General features: G+C 40.1%; 1 protein-coding gene across 12 annotated transcripts in view; it reads left to right on the top strand.

The window, feature by feature from the left end:
- Positions 1 to 20,438, top strand: part of LONP2 (lon peptidase 2, peroxisomal) — a 163,666-nt gene that overhangs the window by 99,907 nt on the left and 43,321 nt on the right. For all 12 annotated transcript variants that reach the window (XM_039503745.1, XM_039503742.1, XM_039503743.1 and 9 more), the window contains one exon: positions 5,485 to 5,626. In XM_039503745.1, the coding sequence (XP_039359679.1) occupies positions 5,485 to 5,626 (142 nt within the window). The remainder of the gene's footprint in view (positions 1 to 5,484; positions 5,627 to 20,438) is intronic.

The raw sequence follows: 20,438 nt of genomic DNA, 5'->3' as shown, positions 1-20,438 counted from the left end.
TTTGCTCTGATGAAATGTGAAAAAACATACTGGAATGGTATTTCCTGGTGAAAATATACATAGCTTCTGGAAATTCAGAAGAGAATATATTTAAAAGGCACTGTTGTGTATGTTTTAATGTGTGGACAACTTTTGGTTGGAGATGACTAATAACTGCACCTCCTTTCCCCAAGGCTGTTTTCTGTACTGTTTGTGCAGTAATTGCTGTGCAGCAAACTGAGTTCTATTTCTTTTTAGAAAACATGTCAGTAAAATGGTCTGACATTTATGCTGTTTGCCGACATTATTTGCATGACCTTTAAAGACGAACACAACTATTTCGTTCATTATATACATCATTGGAGCAGCACATTAAATAGGAAATATACAAGTCTACACAGGAGTTAATTGGCAAGTAACTATTATGGACATGCTTCCAAGAGTGCATATTTGATTGTATTTGAATTTCTGACTTTAAAGGGGCTCTTTTAAACCTTCTCTTGGAGAAGGAGCCACATGTGGATCCAGCAGTCAGTGAAAAGAGGGAGCCATGGATGATATAAACACAGATGCAATTTTTTAGGTTGCAACAGACAAGTGTGTTTTCTGTGACAGTTTGATAAAATCTGACCTTTTAGCATCTGTCCATGTTGCAAAATCTCTCAGGCATTGATGGAAGATGGAGAAAACTTGTCTCCTTATATCGATACAAAGCTCTGCAGTAGTTTGCATTTAATAATTCAAGTGTTTCTAGTGATACGAACGTTAAAATTTTGCACATTACATACACAATTTAAATGGTCATGTGTTGCTATTCAACCTGGAACCACTAGAGGGTGTCAAACACTTCTTAAGGAAGCATGCATCTATGCTAATGAACATGCTTTTCAACAGAGAATAGGTGGTAGGACTCCTGCCTGCCTGCTAGGTTTCCAGATGAGTGCTCTGCTTACATAATTATCTAAAGTGAAGACATGAGTAACTTTCTTTAGTTACCAATAGTTCTTCATAGTTTTACCAGTTTTATTTTAGACTTCCCATTTCATCCATTTTAAAACATAAATACTAGTCTTGTATAATAGTGGCATGTAACACAATTTTAAGCTAAAATGTTCAGGTCATCAATATTTTTATAAGGGCTTTGTTAAAATACTATCCTTAGAAATGCATGTTTTGAAATAAAGCTTTCTGTGCAGATATAAATGCCTAACTATCAATATTTTTTTTAATAAATTGATTGAAAACTCTTTGGCTACCAGTATATTGCATCAGGAAAGAACAAGTTATCTTTGGGGTATTAGCAAGAGATTCAGATAATTCTTCAGTGAACAAGGAAATACAGAACTTAAGGACCAAATATATCCTTCTGTGCCAGTTAAACTCAATGTAAGTTGCACTCACTTACTCAGTAGCCAGATTTATCCCTCCCTTCTTAACTCTTCTGACTACTCTTGCAGGATTGTGTGTGTAATGTTAGGATCAGGATGTGCTGGAATGCTTGTACACAACAGGATGAATTAAGACTGAAATGTTTGTAATTTTGCCTTTGAATTGTCCCAGCTTTTATTAAGTTTTACTATAGCTGTTTTGTGTTTCAGTGTAGGGTTTGCATCTATTAAAAATTTAAGTTTTTCTGCATGCACAGTTTGTTTCTACAAAGTCCTTTATGTAAGTAAGCCCTGGTTCCACAATAGAAGGTTCACAAGTGAACCCCTGCACCTGTGTGGTGCCTTCAGTGGGCTGTGTGCCAGGAAAGGGCTGAGTCCAAAAGGATCCAATTAAAGAATTGGGGACACACAAAATAAAATGGTACCATATAACTTTTTCCTGCAAACTGTCTCAAAGATGCTTTAATTATATATAAAAAAATAATTACAGATTTATGTAATGAATACTATGAGACTGAAATGTGGAGGTGAAAAGAGGGGAGAAAAGAAACCAAGGGGTGGTAGGAGAGAGGGAGACTGCTTTTCTTTGAAATATAAAGTACCTGGGATAATGCCGATGCAAAAAGACACAAGGTTCTCTGAGAGTATGTCTGTGAGTCATTTGTTATGAATCAGGCCTTGATGCCATCTAATGGCTCCTTTCTACACCATTAAAGAGGACTTTCCATTAACATTGTAGCAATATGTAGGGGTACAGTTAGTGCTTGTTACCTCTCCTACTTCTAGTGAATAAAAGCTTGTAAATAGATGTGATTTAACATCATTTTCTTGTGTTTTGTTTGCAAGCAAGGGCTACCAAAAATAGCAATCAATATATTTTGCCACTGATCTTCTAGGTGGGAGGAAGGTGTATACTGAATGAGCTATTCAACAGGAAAAGCATTGTGTCATGGGGTGGTGTTTTGATGGGCGTGCAGTTCCATGTGATGTACAAATACAGTAATCAGGAAATGCCCAGCTTTTACAATTTAAGCACTGATCCCATGCTTGCAGCTGGAGTTCATGTGAATCCTTTTTTCATTAGTCTATGAGTAGCCACTACTGTTCTGCATTCTCAAAATGAAGTCAACATTTTAGTACAAAAACAGAACTGCTTTATCAGACATCCTCCATCTGTCCTTAGCTTTTACCACCCATCTACTCCATATGTAAAAGTTTGTTGCTTACATCTGATGCAAACTTCCTTATTAAAAAGAGAACTGAAGATATAGTAGAAACATTGTTTTATAGTTCAACTAGTGTAACTTCTATGTGCATTGATGAGGGAATCTTTTTAAAATCCCTCTAGCAATAGCTGTGTTACTGCTAGCGAAATTTTGATACTAGTGTGGACGAGACCTAAAGCAAGTTGAAAGTCCATGTTAAAGTGTGTTAGCCTAACCTAACAAGACCCATATGAGGGAGCATGCGTTTTTCTACAGTAGAGGTCTTTAGAAGAAGCTGCTGTCAGCTGACGTTCTAGGCTTGTGGTGATGACACTTGGGCCCTGTTTCTGTTCTTTTGAAGACTCCCATATTTTTGTTCTATTTTCTATATCAACCTCTAGCGTTTGGACAACATTTATAAAGCTGCTGCTTTACTTAAATTTTAATTTGGATGGACTGCTTTGTTACTGATTGGGGGTGGGGGGGAACAACACCACAAAAAGGAATCTTAATGAAGCTTCGGTTATGCTTTTGCACAGCAAAGGAAATTGTATTTATGTGGCAGAAAAAAGTAGTTCAAAACATCTTAAATGTTCAAGGTTTTGTTATTAATAATTAATTGTATCAGTCACTAATTTTTGAATATTGAAACTTGGAAACAATTTAGATTCTTAAATGATCAGGAATTTCAGTAAAAGATATTCAGACATATGGTTATCATATTATTAAGCTGTTATTCCACCTGTCACATTGTATTTAGTCTCTCTAATGCTCTCATACAGATATGCCTTTGTATGGTATTTATTAACCTCTTTCAAAACTAGCATCACTTGTCACTATTGTGGGTCTTGAGTCTGTCAGATTAATGCAATAATAAAATTGAGTAGTGCCCACCTATAGCAATGGCACTTTGAAGCACAGGGTTATAGACAGTCTAATTTTCTCCAAGGAAAGCTGTTACAGATGTAAAGGGAAAATTGATATCCATGTACCTGTTAAATTCAGACTGTAAATTTAAGTTGTCGTTCATGTTAGCATATCAAATTATGTAAAGAAATGCATGCACATTTTAAGTTAGAATTTAATCCACTGATTACAGAGCTGTATTGAATTAATTAACTCGGTTTGCCGTATTTAAAAATTGTTACAGTTACAAGGGATGAGGGAGAGAAGTGAGAGAAAGGAAGGGTGATAGCTGTGAAAAAGTTAGGATACTGTTTGGAACTGTAATTTCTTTCTACTTACCCATGCTCTTGTCCAACTCTTTAGCGATTAAGCTCCAATTCCATGGGACTTAAGTATATGTTTAAATGCCTTGCTGAATCAAGACCTGTGCCCAACAAAGCTGCTTCTACATTTGAACCTTGAAATTCTCATGAGGCCTACATTGCCCATTTCACCCTTCTTGTATTATGAGTACCCCATTTTAGTAGGAACCAAAGCAACTCCCAGTCTCTACCTCTGGTAGTTTTATTTATTTCTACACACTGATGCAACTTTTTGAAGAGCTACAACTTAAAAATGTTCCCATTATAGGTTTGTTTCTTTATCTGTAAGAATATTTTTTTGCCTGTTTTTTTCTGATTCCTCCTTGGAAAGATGTTAGGTTATCAAGACAGCCACTGAAACTGCACCTTGCAAGATCCTGATATTGCTAGACTTGCCATAAGACGTTTTACAGATGCTTCCACCTTCATCTTTTCTCACCATAGCTCTTGATAGGTTTGTCTCAGTTTACCTAGTTTGCTATTTTTACTAAGGTTAAGGAGGCTGAATGTATTCAGTAGTTGTTGAGCCCTCAAGAATAACAGCAAATTTGTCATAACTTTATAAAGTTAAATGTAACTATCACTTAAACAATTACAGAATCATGCCCACTCCTTCAACAGACAAATTTAATATAAAACCATATCATTATTACAGGGTGTGGTGATATTTACTGTGGAGTTCAATGATTTACAGTCACCTTTAGTAGTTTTAAAACCCTTCCCATGGTTTTTAGGATTCATCTTTCCAAAGCTCTTCCTGTTTATTCTGACTAGTTTAATACAGATTATATGGCAGAGCATTTAGACCTGTTCTGCATATCTACTTTGTGAGGCTCATGAGATAGCTCCTGCAGTATAGCACATCATGTATCAGTTTCTTCTGAGCCATCAGTGTTTTGTTTGGTTATGGCACAAGCAGAAAGACTGTGATAAACTTAGGAAATGATGTGTGCTTATGTGTAAAAATATATATAGTTCTCCCACACACTGTAAAACAAATTTCCTAAACAAATTTGGATAGATATTTTTTCATTCCATGCATGCTTTGCTAAATTAATTTTTGTTTTGTTCAAATATGACAAAATAAATTATAAGGTTTTTTAAAAGTTATTCAATTAAAAATCTCTCTGTTTATGGGTTCCAGTTAGGACACATGTCTACCTACCATAGGCTTCATGGAATCTGGCATTTGTGGAATTATGCCCTAATTTATTAATACTGCATGTCATAGTTAGGATACCAGTATCACTGCTGTTAAAAGTATAAAAATGATGCAGAGTTCAAAAATCTGTTTCCGGTTGGCCAAAGGGTTTAAAAAAAAACCCCAAACCTTGCATTCAACCACTTATAGTGATCATGCACTATGTGAATTTTAGACATGCTTTACTCTGCCTGGAACAAATATTTCAGTAAGGAATTGGGATTAGAATATCATCCTTTAATCAGTTACATTAATTCAGTTGTATATTCAACAATGGAAACATGAGATACTTGTCCACTGATTACAGAGGAAGAAAGACTGTTTTTACACAAGTATTACGGTAAGGCTGCTTGTTTCCAGATTTGTTTCTTTTGGTTTTAGGTTTGTTGTTTTCATGCCTGATGTCTTCTGATTCTGACTTTTTTTCTGCATGTTTCACACAGGCGCACCTATGTTGGCAGTATGCCTGGTCGAATAATCAATGGCTTGAAGACTGTTGGGGTTAACAATCCAGTGTTTTTATTAGATGAGGTTGACAAACTGGGGAAGAGCCTGCAGGGAGATCCTGCAGCTGCTTTGCTTGAGGTAAGGTATGGAATCATCTTATTCTCCCTGTCACATACTGTACATTCCAAAGTTTAATTCATTTCAAACCTAGCAGAATTTTGACTATCATTCTCTGGAAGAAAGTGTTAGTTTGGTGAAGGCATAGTGGGACTTGTACTGAGTGAAAGACAGGCTGAGGTGATGGTTTTGTGTACTGCTAGTCAGTGAACTTGATGATAGTTGGCTCTTTTGCAGTTTGTCATACATAGTGCAAACTCTACTGGCTGCACATCTTCTAAAATACTTATAAGGACAATGATCTTGGTTTAAACTTTTAGTCCTCTTGCTGACCTCACAATGGCCTTTTTACACATGCTCAACGTAGTGTTTTAAACTTTAATAAAAAGTCAGACATTTTAATTATACCAAAATAGATTCTGTTAAGAATACTCTTACATTATTAAAATCTTTAACCACATAGATTTTTTTATAGATATAACATTATTAGCCAATGTGGAGAAGCCCTGCGGGCCAACCAGCATATGTGTTGGTAGTTAAATTTAGGTATAGCTGGATATATTTTTTTTTAAGGTTTTCCCTGGGATTTAGTCTTTTTTTACTTTATTTTTAAGCTTTTACTACAACAAAGTACATGACTTAGTACAGGGAGGGTCACCTAAGTACTTACTTATCATTGTTGTTACATTTTAAATCAGCATTTTTGTAGCATTCTGATTAGAGACAAACACTTTGCATTTATTTGTTAATCCAGTGATTTCTGTTCTTAACTAACAGTAATGGATTAAGCCTCATCAATAGGGAGTAAACAGGAAGAAATTTAAGTATTAGTCCATAAACTAAATTTTTACTTAATGGCATCACAGAGACTTAGAGGGATAAGTTTCATGACTGGAATGTTGGTATAGAGGGGTATAGCTTGTTCAGGACAGACAGGCTAAAAAGGGAGGCGGTGTTGCATTATACATCTGGAATATATACACCGGTTCTGAAGTCCAGAAGGAGGTGAGAGGCAGACCAATTGAAAGTCTCTGGGTAAAAGGGGTAAAAATAGGGGTGACATCATGGCAGGCGTCTGCTACAGTCCACTAAATCAGGAAAGGGAGGTAGATAAGGCATTTCTAGAACAAATAACAGAAATATCCAAAACGTAAAACCTGGGAGTAATGGGGGACTTCAGTTACCCAGATATTTGTTGAAAAGGTAATACGGCAAAACACAACAGTTCCAGTAAGTTCTTGGAATGTATTGGGGACACCTTTTTGTTTCACAAGTGGAGGAAGTAATTAGGGGGGCAGCCGTTTTAGACATGATTCTGACCAATGGGGAGGAATTGGTAGCCAAGCTGAAGGTGGAAGGCAATTTGGGTAAAAGTGATCATGAAATGATGGATTTCTAAGGAAAGTGAGAGCAGCAGAATAAGAACAATAGATTTCAAAAAACAGACTTAAACTCAAAGAACTGGAGATAAGGTCCCATGGGAAGGAACTCTAAAGGAAAAAGTAGCTCAGGAGGAGGGAGCTTGGTAGCTTCTCAAGAAGATAATATTAAAGAAGGAACTGTAAACCATTCTGATGCAAAGAAAAGATAGGGAGAACAGTAAGAGGCCAATATGACTCCATCAGGAGCTCTTTAGTGACCTGAAAATCAGGAAAGGACTCCTACAAAACTGGAAACTTTGCAGAATCTGATTTAATTCATCCTAGGTACTTAAGGAATTAGCTGAAGCAATCTCAGAACCATTAGCAATTATTAAGGTTAAGATTTTGTCTCCGATATTTTTAGTAAAACTCATGGACACATTGCAGGAAATAAGCAAAAATTCACGGAAGCCTGCAACCTGACTTTTACTAAAAATAACGTGGGAGGGGGTGTGAGGGGACTGAAGTATGAACCCCGGGGGGGGGGAGGAGGGAGGGCAGAGTGTCTGACAGCCTGAGCTCTGCCTCCTGGGGGGGAGGGGCTCTAGTCCCTGGCATGCAGGGGGGCGGTGATGCTAAAGCAGGGGTGGGCAGACTATGGCCTGCAAGATTGCCCCCCATAGCACCACAGGCCCCGCACCGCTCTCCAGAAGCGGACGTCCCTGTGGCCCCCGGGCAGAGGGGCAGAGGACTCTCTGCGTTTTTCTTCCCTCCAGGCACCGTCCCCTGCAGCTCCCATTGGTAGGGAACAGGGAACTGCGGCCAATGGGAGCTTCGGATGGAGGAACCTGGAGGCACAGCAAGGGCAGCACACACAGAACCCTCTGCCCCCCCCCCCACCCCCCCGAGGGGCCGCAGCACTTCCTGGAGCGGCACAGGGCTGGGGTCAGGGCAGGCAAGCAGGGAGCCTGCCCTGGCCCTGGTGCGCACTGCTGCCACCCCGGAGCCCGAAGCCTTCCTGCACCCCAGTTTCCTGCCCTAAGCCCCCTGCCTGCACCTCACACCCCAACTCCCTGCCCTGAGCCCCCTCGTACACCATGCACCCCAACCCCTTTCCTGAGCCCCCTCATATCCCCCGCACCCCTCCTCTGCCCCAATCCTTTGCCGTGAGCCCCTTCTTGTATATTGCAGTCCCTCCCGCACCCCAACCCCCTGCCCCAGCCCTGCATACAATTTACCCACCCAGATGTGACCCTCGGCCCAAAAAGTTTGCCCACCCCTGTGCTAAAGTCACAGAGGTTCATTAAAGTCACAGACCTCTATGACTAAATTGTATTCTTAGCAGTTATCTCTGAGAACTCCTGGAGGATGAGTGAGGTATCAGAGGACTGGAGAAGAGTAAGCATAGTTCCTGTCTTTAAAAAGAACAACAACGTTCAGGGAATTATAGTTCAGTCAGCTTAACTTTGAAACCTGGAAAGATGCTGGAATAAATTATTAAACAATTATTTTTTAAACACCAAGAGATTAATAGGAATATAAGAAATAGCCGGCATGGCTTTGTCAAGAACAAATCATGCCAAACCAACCTAATTTCCTTCTTTGAGGGGGTTACTGGCCTCATGGATAAGGCTACATTTTAGTCATGGGTATTTTAGTAAAAGTCATGGACAGGTCATTGGCAGTAAAGAAAAATTCATGGCCTGTGATCTGTCCATGACTTTTACTGTACACTCCTGACTAAATTTTTTTTTGGGGGGGAGAGGGAGGGGGGAGGCACCACGAGTGCTCGTTGGAGGTGCGGCAGTGCATCAGTTTTCATTTCATCAACATGTCCCTGCAGCCCCTAGGCGGAGGCGTGGTCAGAAGACATGGGAGGCAATTGTCCAGCTCTACTGAGCAGTAGTGAGATCTCAGCTGGAGTATACAACCGTATCCTGGTATCCTAATCAACATCCTTTCTCATCAAAGATTGGTTGTGTGCGCACTATTACTAAGTGTGCAATCATTGTTCCGTTTGCCTATGGAGGAACTGCAGTCATTTATTTTTTAACCTGTTGCTTAGCACTATGGGATACTCTAAGTATGAAAGAGATTATTTAAAACCAAATGTTATTTTATGGCAGTTGTCACTCTAGTGCATGGCTTTCTACAAATGCAATTTGATTTTGTTTTTCCCCATTATTCATGATAAAGGATATGATTTAATCACGGAGATCATGGATTCCATGACTTTAACAAACCTCTGTGACTTTTTCGGCTTCAGCCCCCACGGCTGCGGAGGGTGCTAGGGCTGTCAGTCCCCCTTCCCCTCCATAATTTTAGTAAAAGTCAGGTTGCGGACTTCTGTGAATTTTTGTTTATTGCCCGCAACCTGTCCATGACATTTTTACTAAAAAATAACCATGATGAAATCTTAACCTTATACATGATAAAAATGACTCATTTTTGAGAATGTCAACCAGTCCCTTGAGATTCATAATGAGTTCAAGCCAGTGTTTTAGTCCTCTTTTGTGGTGGTATGTTTAGCTGAAATTAATTTGCAATCTGTGTGCCTGAAAGAATCTCATATTCTCTTATTAAATAACTTTGAAAAAGTCCAAACAATGCACAGTTATCTAATTAAATAGTTCTCTAGCTATCAAGTACCCATTCCCAAAATGCATAGAAAGCCTCCAAGAATGATGAAACTACTGGCCTTACATGGCAATGAGCTTTAAAAAGTAAGGAGAAGAAATCTGTGTTTAAAACCTACAAATGGAAGCTACTTAGCACACTGGTAATAATCAAATCGAGTGTCTGCCTTTTCTAACACTTCTGCAATCATATCTTCAGGCTTTAGGCCCGGCTCAGCTTAGTCCAGTCAATGCAAGGAAGAGAAACATCCTAGGAAAATCTAAGTACTTTAATAAGGGGTGGAAGTGGAAAATGTGCCACTTAGTAAGTCCTCTTAGTCAATACTGAAGCAATGGCTCAGCATCTGTAATCTGGAGGTACACCTCTACCCCGATATAACGCGACCCGGTATAACACGAATTTGGATTCGTAAAGCAGCGCTCCGGGGGGGGCGGGGCCACACACTCCTGCGGATCAAAGCAAGTTCGATATAAACTGGTTTCACCTATAACGCGGTAAGATTTTTTGGTTCCCGAGGACAGCATTATATCGGGGTAGAGGTGTACCATCTTTTGGATGAAATATAAAAAGTATGATTTTCTCAAGAGTATGGGTGCTATCTCCGAAGTTGTACCTGAATTCTAATATGGTTAATTTTATTCTACCTGTAACTTCCCCTTGCAATCTCAGTTAGAGTATTCTTCATTTCCTATCTTAGATTACTGGGTAGCGTTTTTATACACTATTAAGCATTTTGCACATTTTACCTTCATAACGGTGGGCATTCCAGTGGGGCATGAAGGAATTTGTACTTTGAGCATACTGAGCCAGGTCTTCTCATGGTGTAAATTGCCTTAGTGCCATTGGCTTGAATGACGCTGCAATACATTACACTAGCCGAGGATCTGTCCCATAGTTTGTAAAGTTTTTGGGTCTCCTATATTGAAAGATCCAAATATATCACAAGTAAATTTGTTTTAGTTCAGTGTTTAATCAACCCTGGTGTTTACGCAAACAATGGTTAGACATTGACTACAATACCAAATCTAATTGATTGTTCCACCTTGATATCTAGGTAAAATGAATAGTTTAATGCAGAGACCCGTGGGACCATTCCGCCCAGCCCCCGAGCCCCTGCCCCGGGAGGCTGGCCCCCGAGCCCCTCCCTTGCTATCCCTCCTTCCCCCGCAGCCTCAGCTTGCTCCGCCGCTGGCGCAGTGCTCTGGGTGGTGGGGCTGTGAGCTCCTGGGGCAGCGCAGCTGCAGAGCCCGGCCTGACCCGGTCTCTGTGCTGCGTGGCGGTGGCGTGGCCCAGCTCCACCCGGGCAGTGTGGCTGTAGCGTCACCAGCCACCAGTGCTCCAGGCAGCGCGGTAAGGGGGCAGGGAGCAGGCAGGGTTGCATAGAGGGCAGGGGAGTTCAGGGTGGTGGTCGGGGGTAGGGGTGTGGATAGGGGGGCAGAGCAGTCGGGAGAGAACAGGGGGTTGAATGAGGGTGGAGGTCCGGGGGGGGGCAGTCAGGAAGGACGGGATGTTGGATGGGGCTGCAGGGGGCAGTCAGGGGACAGGGAGAAGGGGTGATTGGATGGGTCAGGGGTCCCGGGGGAGGGGCATCAGGAATGAGAGGAGAGGTTAGATGGGGCGGCGGGGGCTTGGGGGCGGTCAGGGGACAGGGAGCAGGGGTGTGTGGATGGAGCAGGGGTTCTTTGGGGGCCGTCAGGGAACAGGGGGAGTAGGATTGGGCAGGAGTCCCGGGAGGGGGGCAGATAGGAGGTGGGGGTCGAGCCACAACCCCCTCCCCTTACCAGCCCTCCATATAATTTACGAAACCTGATGCGGCCTTCAGGCCAAAAAGTTTGCCCACCCCTGGTTTAATGAGTCTCTGTTTCTTGATACAAACCCATTGTGGAAATTCTGATATTCTCAAGTACACGTTCATTACAAGGTCTTAGCTATCTTTTCTTCAGCTCATTTCCCAGCTGTCTTGCTTCTCGTCACTTCTTTTGCTGCCATCTAAGGTGATTTGAGCCATAATAGCATCTTTCTTTAAATGATATCAGTATTGTTACTAAGGTTACCAAAACCTGCTTGCCTCCTTATTCTGAAACCTAGTTGGTACCCCTGCCTAAACATCTTGAAGCTGGTCCTCCACTTCCTCTACTGGAGAGCTCGGACCGCAACATACGAAATTTTTTTAATCTGCTTTGGTGGTTGTACTTTGTTGGCATTTCCATTTGGATTGAACAAATGTAGCTATTTTGTAGGAAAATAATGATTGCAAGTGATCAGCTAAGTGGCATATCTGTTTTGCAAACCACACTTTTATGCTGACTAGCTTCCATTATTAATCTTAAATGGCATGGGGAAAAGGTCTTAATGTGTTTAGGTGTATTTTAGTGGTGATAATCCTCAAAGGTACCAGTACAGTTGGTAAACTCAAGAATAAATGTGTCCCGCCTCACAAGCTTCGAGGCAAAGTCAGATATATTTTTGTCGTGGTGCTTCTGTGGAGTTATTGCTTAAGCAAAACAGAATGTCTTCTTACTTCCAGTTACTGTTCGTCAACAAGGGAACATTTATTCTAAATTTAGATGATCTCTGTTGAAAGCTGGAAAAAATAGAAATGGAGCCAAGTGCTTGTTAGTATGTGTTTGTAGGGAAGTGAAATAAGACCAAGCATTATAGGCAGGCAATTAAACATCCGTAGGACTTACCTATGGATTTTATGGTAGTAAAATATTTTGTACAGAGAAAGTTTTGTATGCATGTGAATGTGCTCCGGAAATTACCAAGATATTTTTGCTCCTTAAGTGTTGTTTTTTCATAAAATGATGTATTCAACCTATTTTTTTTTTTAAATTCTAACCTTGCTGTATTAGATAAAGGCAATTTGTTGAAATGTACCTTTGTTTACTTTGGAAAGGTGGTTGGAATAATGTCCAAGTAAGAGTAGGGGTGTCTCTCTTTTTTCCAACTTAGAAATACTTAGCATGGCAAAGAAAAGAGTTATGAGTCTAGGGAGAGATGTTTGCTCTTATGAAAAAGTTCCATCAGATAATGCAGAATTTCATACATGTAACTGACTCTTTTTTCTGTTACAATTTCAGTTAAATGTATGCAATCATACTGTCTGGAGATATTTAAAAATACATTATTGCCATTGCACATATATCTTAGTAAATAACATATTAGCCAGCAACTAGCAATTAGCTAAGAAATGGGTTCCATAAGGGATGTGGTTAGGCAAGGGATGGGGGGGGGAAGGGGAAGAAGAATTGATGTGTACAACTGAATGAATTTTAAAATCCAGTAAATAAAACTTGTGGAGAATTCCCAGAGCTTTTAACTTGCTGCATATGCCAGTAAGAATATTGGGCTTTCAAAATCCAATGGGTTTAACATTTTCAGAAATATATGATGTATGCTTCAAAGATGTGGCCAGTTTGCGTGCACAGTTCTAAATTCTATGCAAATGTTGCTTGCACATAGAAATAAGCATGTTAAGTTAGGGGATGGGTTTGAGGCCACTTTGAAATGTTTATGGTTAAACTTTAATAAAAACTGCCAGTATAAATAAGCTCCATTTTGTCTCAATTAGTGAAACAAAATTATTTTGTCCATGTGCTGCAGAGATGTCAGTGGAAGTCTTGACAGAACAGTTTTACTAAAAAGGAACAAGACTAGGCTTTCAACAAAAGATTAATTCTGTTTGTGGTATCTATTGAGACTTGTTTTCTTGGGAGAAAATCTGCCGAAGCATTGTTCACATTATTTTGTATGGTATATATGCTTCCAAACTTTAGAATATGAATGTGATAATAGGTATTCATATGTAACCAGGTTGATTGAATTAGTGCTCAGTGCAGTTGGCTGGCTATAATTCTTGAAGGCCTCATCCTCTCTTTTACTGATTGAGACAAAATGCTGACAACAGTTCTCTGCTGAGGAGAGCACTTAAGTAGGAAGCCTCTGAATAACCTAATGATATAGTGGTGAACAATATCTATTGAGAGGAAATGTTCGATGAGTCACAGCCTTGCCTTTAGGACTCAAGTATATTTTTCAAGTGTGCACCTCTACCCCGAAATAATGCTGTCCTTGGGAGCCAAAAAAATCTTACTGCGTTATAAGTGAAATCGAGTTATATCGAACTTGCTTTGATCTGCTGGAGTGTGCAGCCCCGCCGCCCCCCCTCCCCCCAGAGCGCTGCTTTACCGTGTTACATCCGAATTCATGTTATATTGGGTCACGTTATATCGGGGTAGAAGTGTACTTTTAATAATCAGACATCACCTTTAAAAGGAATATATTAATTGCATTTTATTACATTGTCATTGTAAATTTTCAGATACTTATATCCAGACCCTGTGCAGGATTTCAAATCTGGAGTTCCTTACTAATCAAATGACATCAGCCGAAATAGCTCCATTTTATATCTGCTCTTAGCTGTTTTGCTTTTACAGTGAGTTAAAAATGCACCCCGACTGATTCTTTGTGATCGAAAGCTTTTTGAACAAAAATGTTCTTTCTTTCAAAAAGTGCAAAGGATTTATTATAATGAAAGTCAATTCTGAGTGTTTGTTTTTATTCAGTCAGTTTCCTGACAAGTGTACAGATTGTAATTTTTTTAAATATTACCAACACTGTTCATAGCTGTAATTCAAATGGCTAAGACAAGGGATGTATTCATGCCATAATGCGAAGGATAAATTATTTTGACAGCAATATGCAATTGCTCAGGAGTAGCATAGGTTCCATTATGTGTAATGTGAGAACTTTTCATGTCAACATACCATTGGTAATTTATCATGTGGCAAGAAAAAGCACAGTAATTTAAGAGAGAGAGATGGAATGAAGGTGGTACAGGTGTGGGTAGGAAGCAGATGTGGATTATTGCCATCTGTATGGACTTTTAATTTCAGACACAATTCAAAAACAGAGGACAGCATATTCATAGTGCAGTGATCCTTGTAAATACTGTACTTGTTTAATAGTGAAAAATGACTCAAATGAGAGCTGAAATACTTGCAAGTATTTCAACTAATACTCTTAAGTAAAAATACTAGCAACAGGAAGCCAACACTTCATTATTTAAGCCTTTAGTTTTTCTTTCACAACAGCAGTAAGTTATTGTGGTTTTCCTTGTCAGAGTTACTCACTACATGACAATGACTTTTCTGTACTGTACCTAATTTACATTCTTGAGCCACATTTTCACAGGAATATGTGTGCCTGTTTTAAAGCATACAGATCGGGTAGTTGAACATCTAGCTACCTGAGTTGGGTAAATGAAAGTCACGTTACCTGAATTTTTGGTGCACAAATGCCTACTCATATATATAAATTGTGGGGGCTCACATGCATTTTTGCAGTCACAAAATTCAGAAGAGGCTGATTTCAGGTCATCTGCATATATGCGCTCAGTATACATGATGTAGTCAGATCAATGAGCTTACTGGCTTAGTTGTTTTTCAGTCAAACCAAAATCATACCTAGGATAGTAAATGAGCCTTTGGTAAGATCAAACACATACAACTTTAGGAGTACTAAATGCCTTTGGAACAGAACCACATACACTATGTAAACCTTTTGTACATGTGGTATTGGTTAAATGGATACATTTTCCAGACTTTTCATGTTCATTTTGTAAACACTGGCCTTGCTCTTTCATTCTTTAGTCAGGCAAAAATACCACTGAAATTTGAAGGACCACTGTTGACTTAAAAATCAAACTTCTGTCTGCAAAACTATTTACCTGCTTTTGTGATGAGTAACCTCTAAAGTAACTGTAACTGAAAGAGATCAGAGAAAATAGTTTATTTATGTAGTTTGTGTATTTGAAACAGTTTCACGTTTTTTCCTATAGGAGGGATGGGATGCCTACTGTTTGTGTGGATCTTTCACACAGTAACAAAGGAAAGAAAAGCACTTTGAATAATAATAATAAAAAAAAAAGTGATTATACAACAGTGGTCCCCAAACTTTTTCAATCATGTCTCCCCCTTACCTGGTCTGTGCCCCCCCGGAAACCAGGTGGGGAGTTGAGTGGTGTAGGGAGGGGATGGGGAGTGAGAGGGGCAGGGTGGGGGAGCCGTGTTCCAGGGCTGGGGGAGGTGACTGGGGCAGGATGCGGGAGGGCAAGCTGCACTCTGGGGGTAGAGGGTGACTGGGGCAGGACGAGGGAGGGAGAGCTGCACTCGGGGCAGGATGGGGGAGCCACCAGTACCTCTCTTGCCAGAGCCATCCCCGAGTGCTTCTCCAGAGGCCCCTCCAGCAGCTGTTGCTCTTCCCGCCCCCCAGCAGCGAAAGCCAGTTACTGCGGGTAACCGGACTTTTAGTGTCCGGTCAGCGGTGTTGACTGGACATTGCCAGTCCCCATTCTGACCTGAATTTCTGATTGAAAACTGAGCACCTGCAACGCTAAGCTTGCACCAGGGGCTGTGTCTGGGAGCTGAAGCCGGGAGGGGAGTTGAGGTTGGGACTGGAGCAGGGCTGGGGGCAGTGTGTGGCTGGCCTGGGCCTGCCATGTGCCTCCCATCCCCTGGCATTCCTATGCGCCTCCTTGGGTGGGTGCAACCCACAGTTTGGGGACTACTGTTGTAGAACCATAGAAACTGGCAGGAGGACTCAGATGGATACATCTCCTTAAAGTACTGCTAGCTCGTTATTTTTTAAATTTCTTTGGTTTCCAGTTGAGAATGCCCTTTTAATTGTAATTAGGCCTAAATAAGGAGTGCAGCTCATGCTTATTGTATCTTAATAGTGTGCATGTAAACCTTGTTGAGAACATTGAATGTACTATAACGTATTTTCTGTAGGTGCTGGTAGTCTAGAATTTCTGAGAATATCAATATTAGCATTTAGAAATTAGCCTTACACCAGCAAGAAGTTAATTGTCTTTTGCTCTCAAATAGTTCTCCAATTGCCCACTTGAACATGTGACATTCTGTTGGTGCTTTCTGCGCTAATGCTAATTTTGATTAGCTGAGAATTGGTGTGGAACTTCCATTTTAATTTAGCAGTGGTGTTGTAGCAGTGCTGGTTCCAGGATATGAGAGAGACAAGGTGGGTGAGGTGATATCTTTTATTGGATCAACTTCTGTCAACCTGAGCGGTGGCTGTTCTCTGTGACCCCTCTGATGGAGGATCACACAATGCAGAAAGGAAGTTTAGTGCTGTTTTGAGCAGCATTAACTAATATCCATTTACCTTGGAATCTGGGCTACCCTGCAATAGAAACATTGCTGGATTGTGAAGAGTGCTTTGGTGACAGATATTTGGAGAAGTAAAGTATAGTAGAGTACTTTTCTTCGTTATTTGCACCTACCATTCATGTAGATCCCTTGCACTGCTTCCACAGGACTTTTGTGGTTTTTGCTTCCTTCCATGCTACCAACAGAGGGGACATATGGTGCCAATACAAGGCTTAGTCATTAGAATTAATGGTCATCCATCAATATTTTCCATTTTACAAAAAAGGCCAATCCTATGGGACTCTAGTAATGGGGATATGCAAGTTAGTGAATTTCTGTTAAATTAACTTTCATTGTCTATTGAACTTAATATGTTTGAAATTTCTGTGTGGAAGAATATGTAATACAAAAGCTTTATAAAGACTTTCTCTGAAGCAGGCATAATTTTTCTACTCTGGAGTGTTAAATTAAAAACGTTGTGGGCCTTGATGCGTCAATAGGTAGCTAGCTATTATCAGCCACTTCCACATATGAGATAAATTCTGAATTGGGGAAACATATATTTATGGGTGAGGGGAGCCTCTCCCTAATGGAACACCACAGGAGGAGAGAGGGGAGGGCATGATCTGTGCTCTGCCACAGCCCCTGCTTAGTTCGCAAGAATCATCACAGTCTCCAAATGGCTTGAAAGCAGTACAGGAAGTCTATGCCGAGAGTAATTCTTAAACATTTTTTTGAAAATCTATGGAAATTCCCTGGGGAAAACCATTATAAACCTAAAGTTAAGGCTGAAAGAATCTGTCCCTTGCTTCAGCCAAACAACTTTGTAAGAAAAGTAAGAATTCTACTTTACAGCCCCCCAAATTATTCAAAAAGTACAAATGTATTGCTGAGTTTATCCAAACAGCCTTAACTTTACATCAGAGCACCACCCTGAGCGTGATCACAAACTGAGACAATCTTACCTGGTCATTACACAAGTTCATGTCATCAGTGACCATAAAACATAGATGGCCAAATTATTTTCTAGTGCAAATGGGAAAAATTCCATTGATGTCAGCATTTTTCCCCATTTATACCAGCAGAGAGCTTGGTCCCAATGCCTCATTCATAAATCATCCAGTGCTGGTGCCAGACAGTGATCTTTTTTTATGGTCCATCTGATTTTAACAATTCCTGAACAGACAAGTAGCATATTGAATGCAGTTTTACTTAGTTATTCAAAAAATTCCATAAGCTGCAGAAGATACAAATGTCATAAGACTTGGAGCTAGTGTGTCTTTCTGGCCTAGAATAGAAATTGATTTGGCCAAGATCATGAAATTTTGGCACTTAGTGGAAAGAGCAGAAGTTTGTGTGATAATGAAGATTGAAACTGCATTTTGGAGATATCAGAGTTCAGGACAACAGCGCCTGTATTCCCCTTCCATGGTCCATTCAGGACACCTGCTCTCAGGCTTCAAGCTCCCCAGCAATGACCTCTCTTGCGTGAAGACACGAGGCTCTCTCCCTTCTGACTGAGGTGTTTCCAGGCTGCACAGTTCCCTGCCTACATTGTGAATTCCCTGCAAGTCAGACTGCCTAAACAGGCTTGCTCTACATTTTGCCTCAAAGGCTATAAACAATGTAGTTACCTACAGTTAAGTTACCACACAGCTCTTTCTAAGCAAGCATATTTATTCTTAAGGTAAAAGCATTACAGAGAAAACATCTCCACAAGGGCTCTGGTTGGTGTCAGTCCTTCCAATTTTTCCCTATGGATTGGGGCCTTCCCCTTTGACAGAAGGTCCTGTCTGTTTGCTAGACTGGAGCAAAGGCTCTTGGTAATTTAAACCCAGGTTATTTATCCAAAAATGCTTTCATTGTCTGCTGGTCTCTAGGGTATCCAGTTTGAACCACTATATGCAAGTCTCTCCAAATGATGGTGCCCCTTCAGAGGTTTTACAGACTGAATGAATTTGCGTAATTACACCTCCAACCGGCCATGGAATTGTACACATTCCCTGGCCCACAGTGATACATACAGTAAGATATAACTTAATTCAATAAGGTTTGTCCAGGATATTGCAAGAGATTGCCATATCTGTCAGAGGAAAGATTTATGAAACCAGCTACGAAACCAATGCTTTTTGCTTTTTTCGGTAGCCCACTGATAAACTGTTCAAATAGTGTCTGAAAATTTGATGTCCATACCTACAATTGAAGCCTTCTTAAAACTCTTCAGGGGGAAAAAAAATGCAGGAAGCTGGAAGGCTAATGGCAATATGGTTACTGTGTCCGGGAGCGGGGGGGGTGTTGCAAAATTTAGGATGTCCTGGCCATAACCTGAGCACATCTTGAAACTGGTTTAGAGGGGAAAAAAGTCCAAACCAAAAAATGATTAATCGGAAAATAAATTGACCAAGTTGTTATAAAAGGAAGAAGAGAAGATGGAAGGCTGACCACATAACGAGTTAAGTTAATATTCTTTGGATGATTTTAACTTTGCATTTGCACACGTTTAAATGTGTGGAATTTTTGTTTATTTAAATATAATGTGGAAGATTAAATTTGAATTTCCAAGTTTTTTAATATTGGCATATTAGGAAAAAACTAGAGCAGTCTCAAGCTTTTTGCCATAAGCAAATGGTACATTCTTTAAAGCTTAACTCTAGGTTAAGAGTTTTTTGAAATGGAGAGGATTCCATTTAAAATTAATTCAAAAGTAGTCAGTCAGTTTATAGTGTGAAAGTTAAGTGCAAATGACAATTCCTGATACAGTGAACTTTAACTTAATAGTGAATTTCTTTAGGAAAAAAGGACTTTGTTGCAGTGTTCCTCTATATTTAGACTGAGTGATAGATGTGAAGTAATGAAGACGTCTTCATTTCTTTAAAAACAATGAAAAAAGAGTCTATATTTTGTTATGTTTCTTGAGGGAGGGCTTCTCTGCAAGCAGAGATCTTTAAGAGGAGTCTTTGTTCTACCTGTATAAATACTTCAGACACTATAAATACTCTGAATAACAATAGGTGGAACCCTTCACTTTTTCAGCGTATAACTTGAAAGGTAATCCCTTGCCTGTGGTATTAGATGGATTACAGTGATTTGCGTAATATGTGCAGTCTCATGAGAGGGAATACTAACCTGAAGACAGAAGGCAGTTCTTAATTTCTGGTGTCAGTGGCCTCACCAGAGCCGTGTTCAGTGGAACACTTGATGCTGTTTCTGGCATTGAGTAATATGAAGCCTGCAGGCAGAATCAGCCTGAACTTTAAGAAAATGGTTGAGAATTATATAACCATTTAAAAAAGGCAGGGTTGACCATACAGAAATATGAAGAGTAATGCATATAAAAGCTCTAATATAAGAGATTTTAAATAATTTAATTTTGAAATGCTTCTAGCAACTCCAGTGGCACTGGGCTGAAGTAAACTGGATGAGTTTAGAAGGCTTTGGCAATCATAATACACAGTCTGTACTGTACAGAGTTCACCTTTCAGTAGTTAGTGGTGTTTGTCTACTGTCAATACTCTAAACTAAACGCAAGTTTCATTAAGGGATTTCTATTGCAATTTTTTTCATGCAGTATAGAACCTAGTAGTAAATAACTAAAACAGATGGACAGAATGTCAGAGACCAGGAATTACATTTCGGGCCTGGTACTGCGTGCCTTACTCAGGCAAA

This window comes from Mauremys reevesii, linkage group 16, assembly GCF_016161935.1.
Source record: "Mauremys reevesii isolate NIE-2019 linkage group 16, ASM1616193v1, whole genome shotgun sequence".
In the NCBI taxonomy this organism is placed as follows: Eukaryota; Metazoa; Chordata; order Testudines; family Geoemydidae; genus Mauremys; species Mauremys reevesii.
The sequence above is the reverse complement of the archived record's forward strand: the minus strand, read 5'-3'. Positions and strand labels throughout refer to the sequence as shown.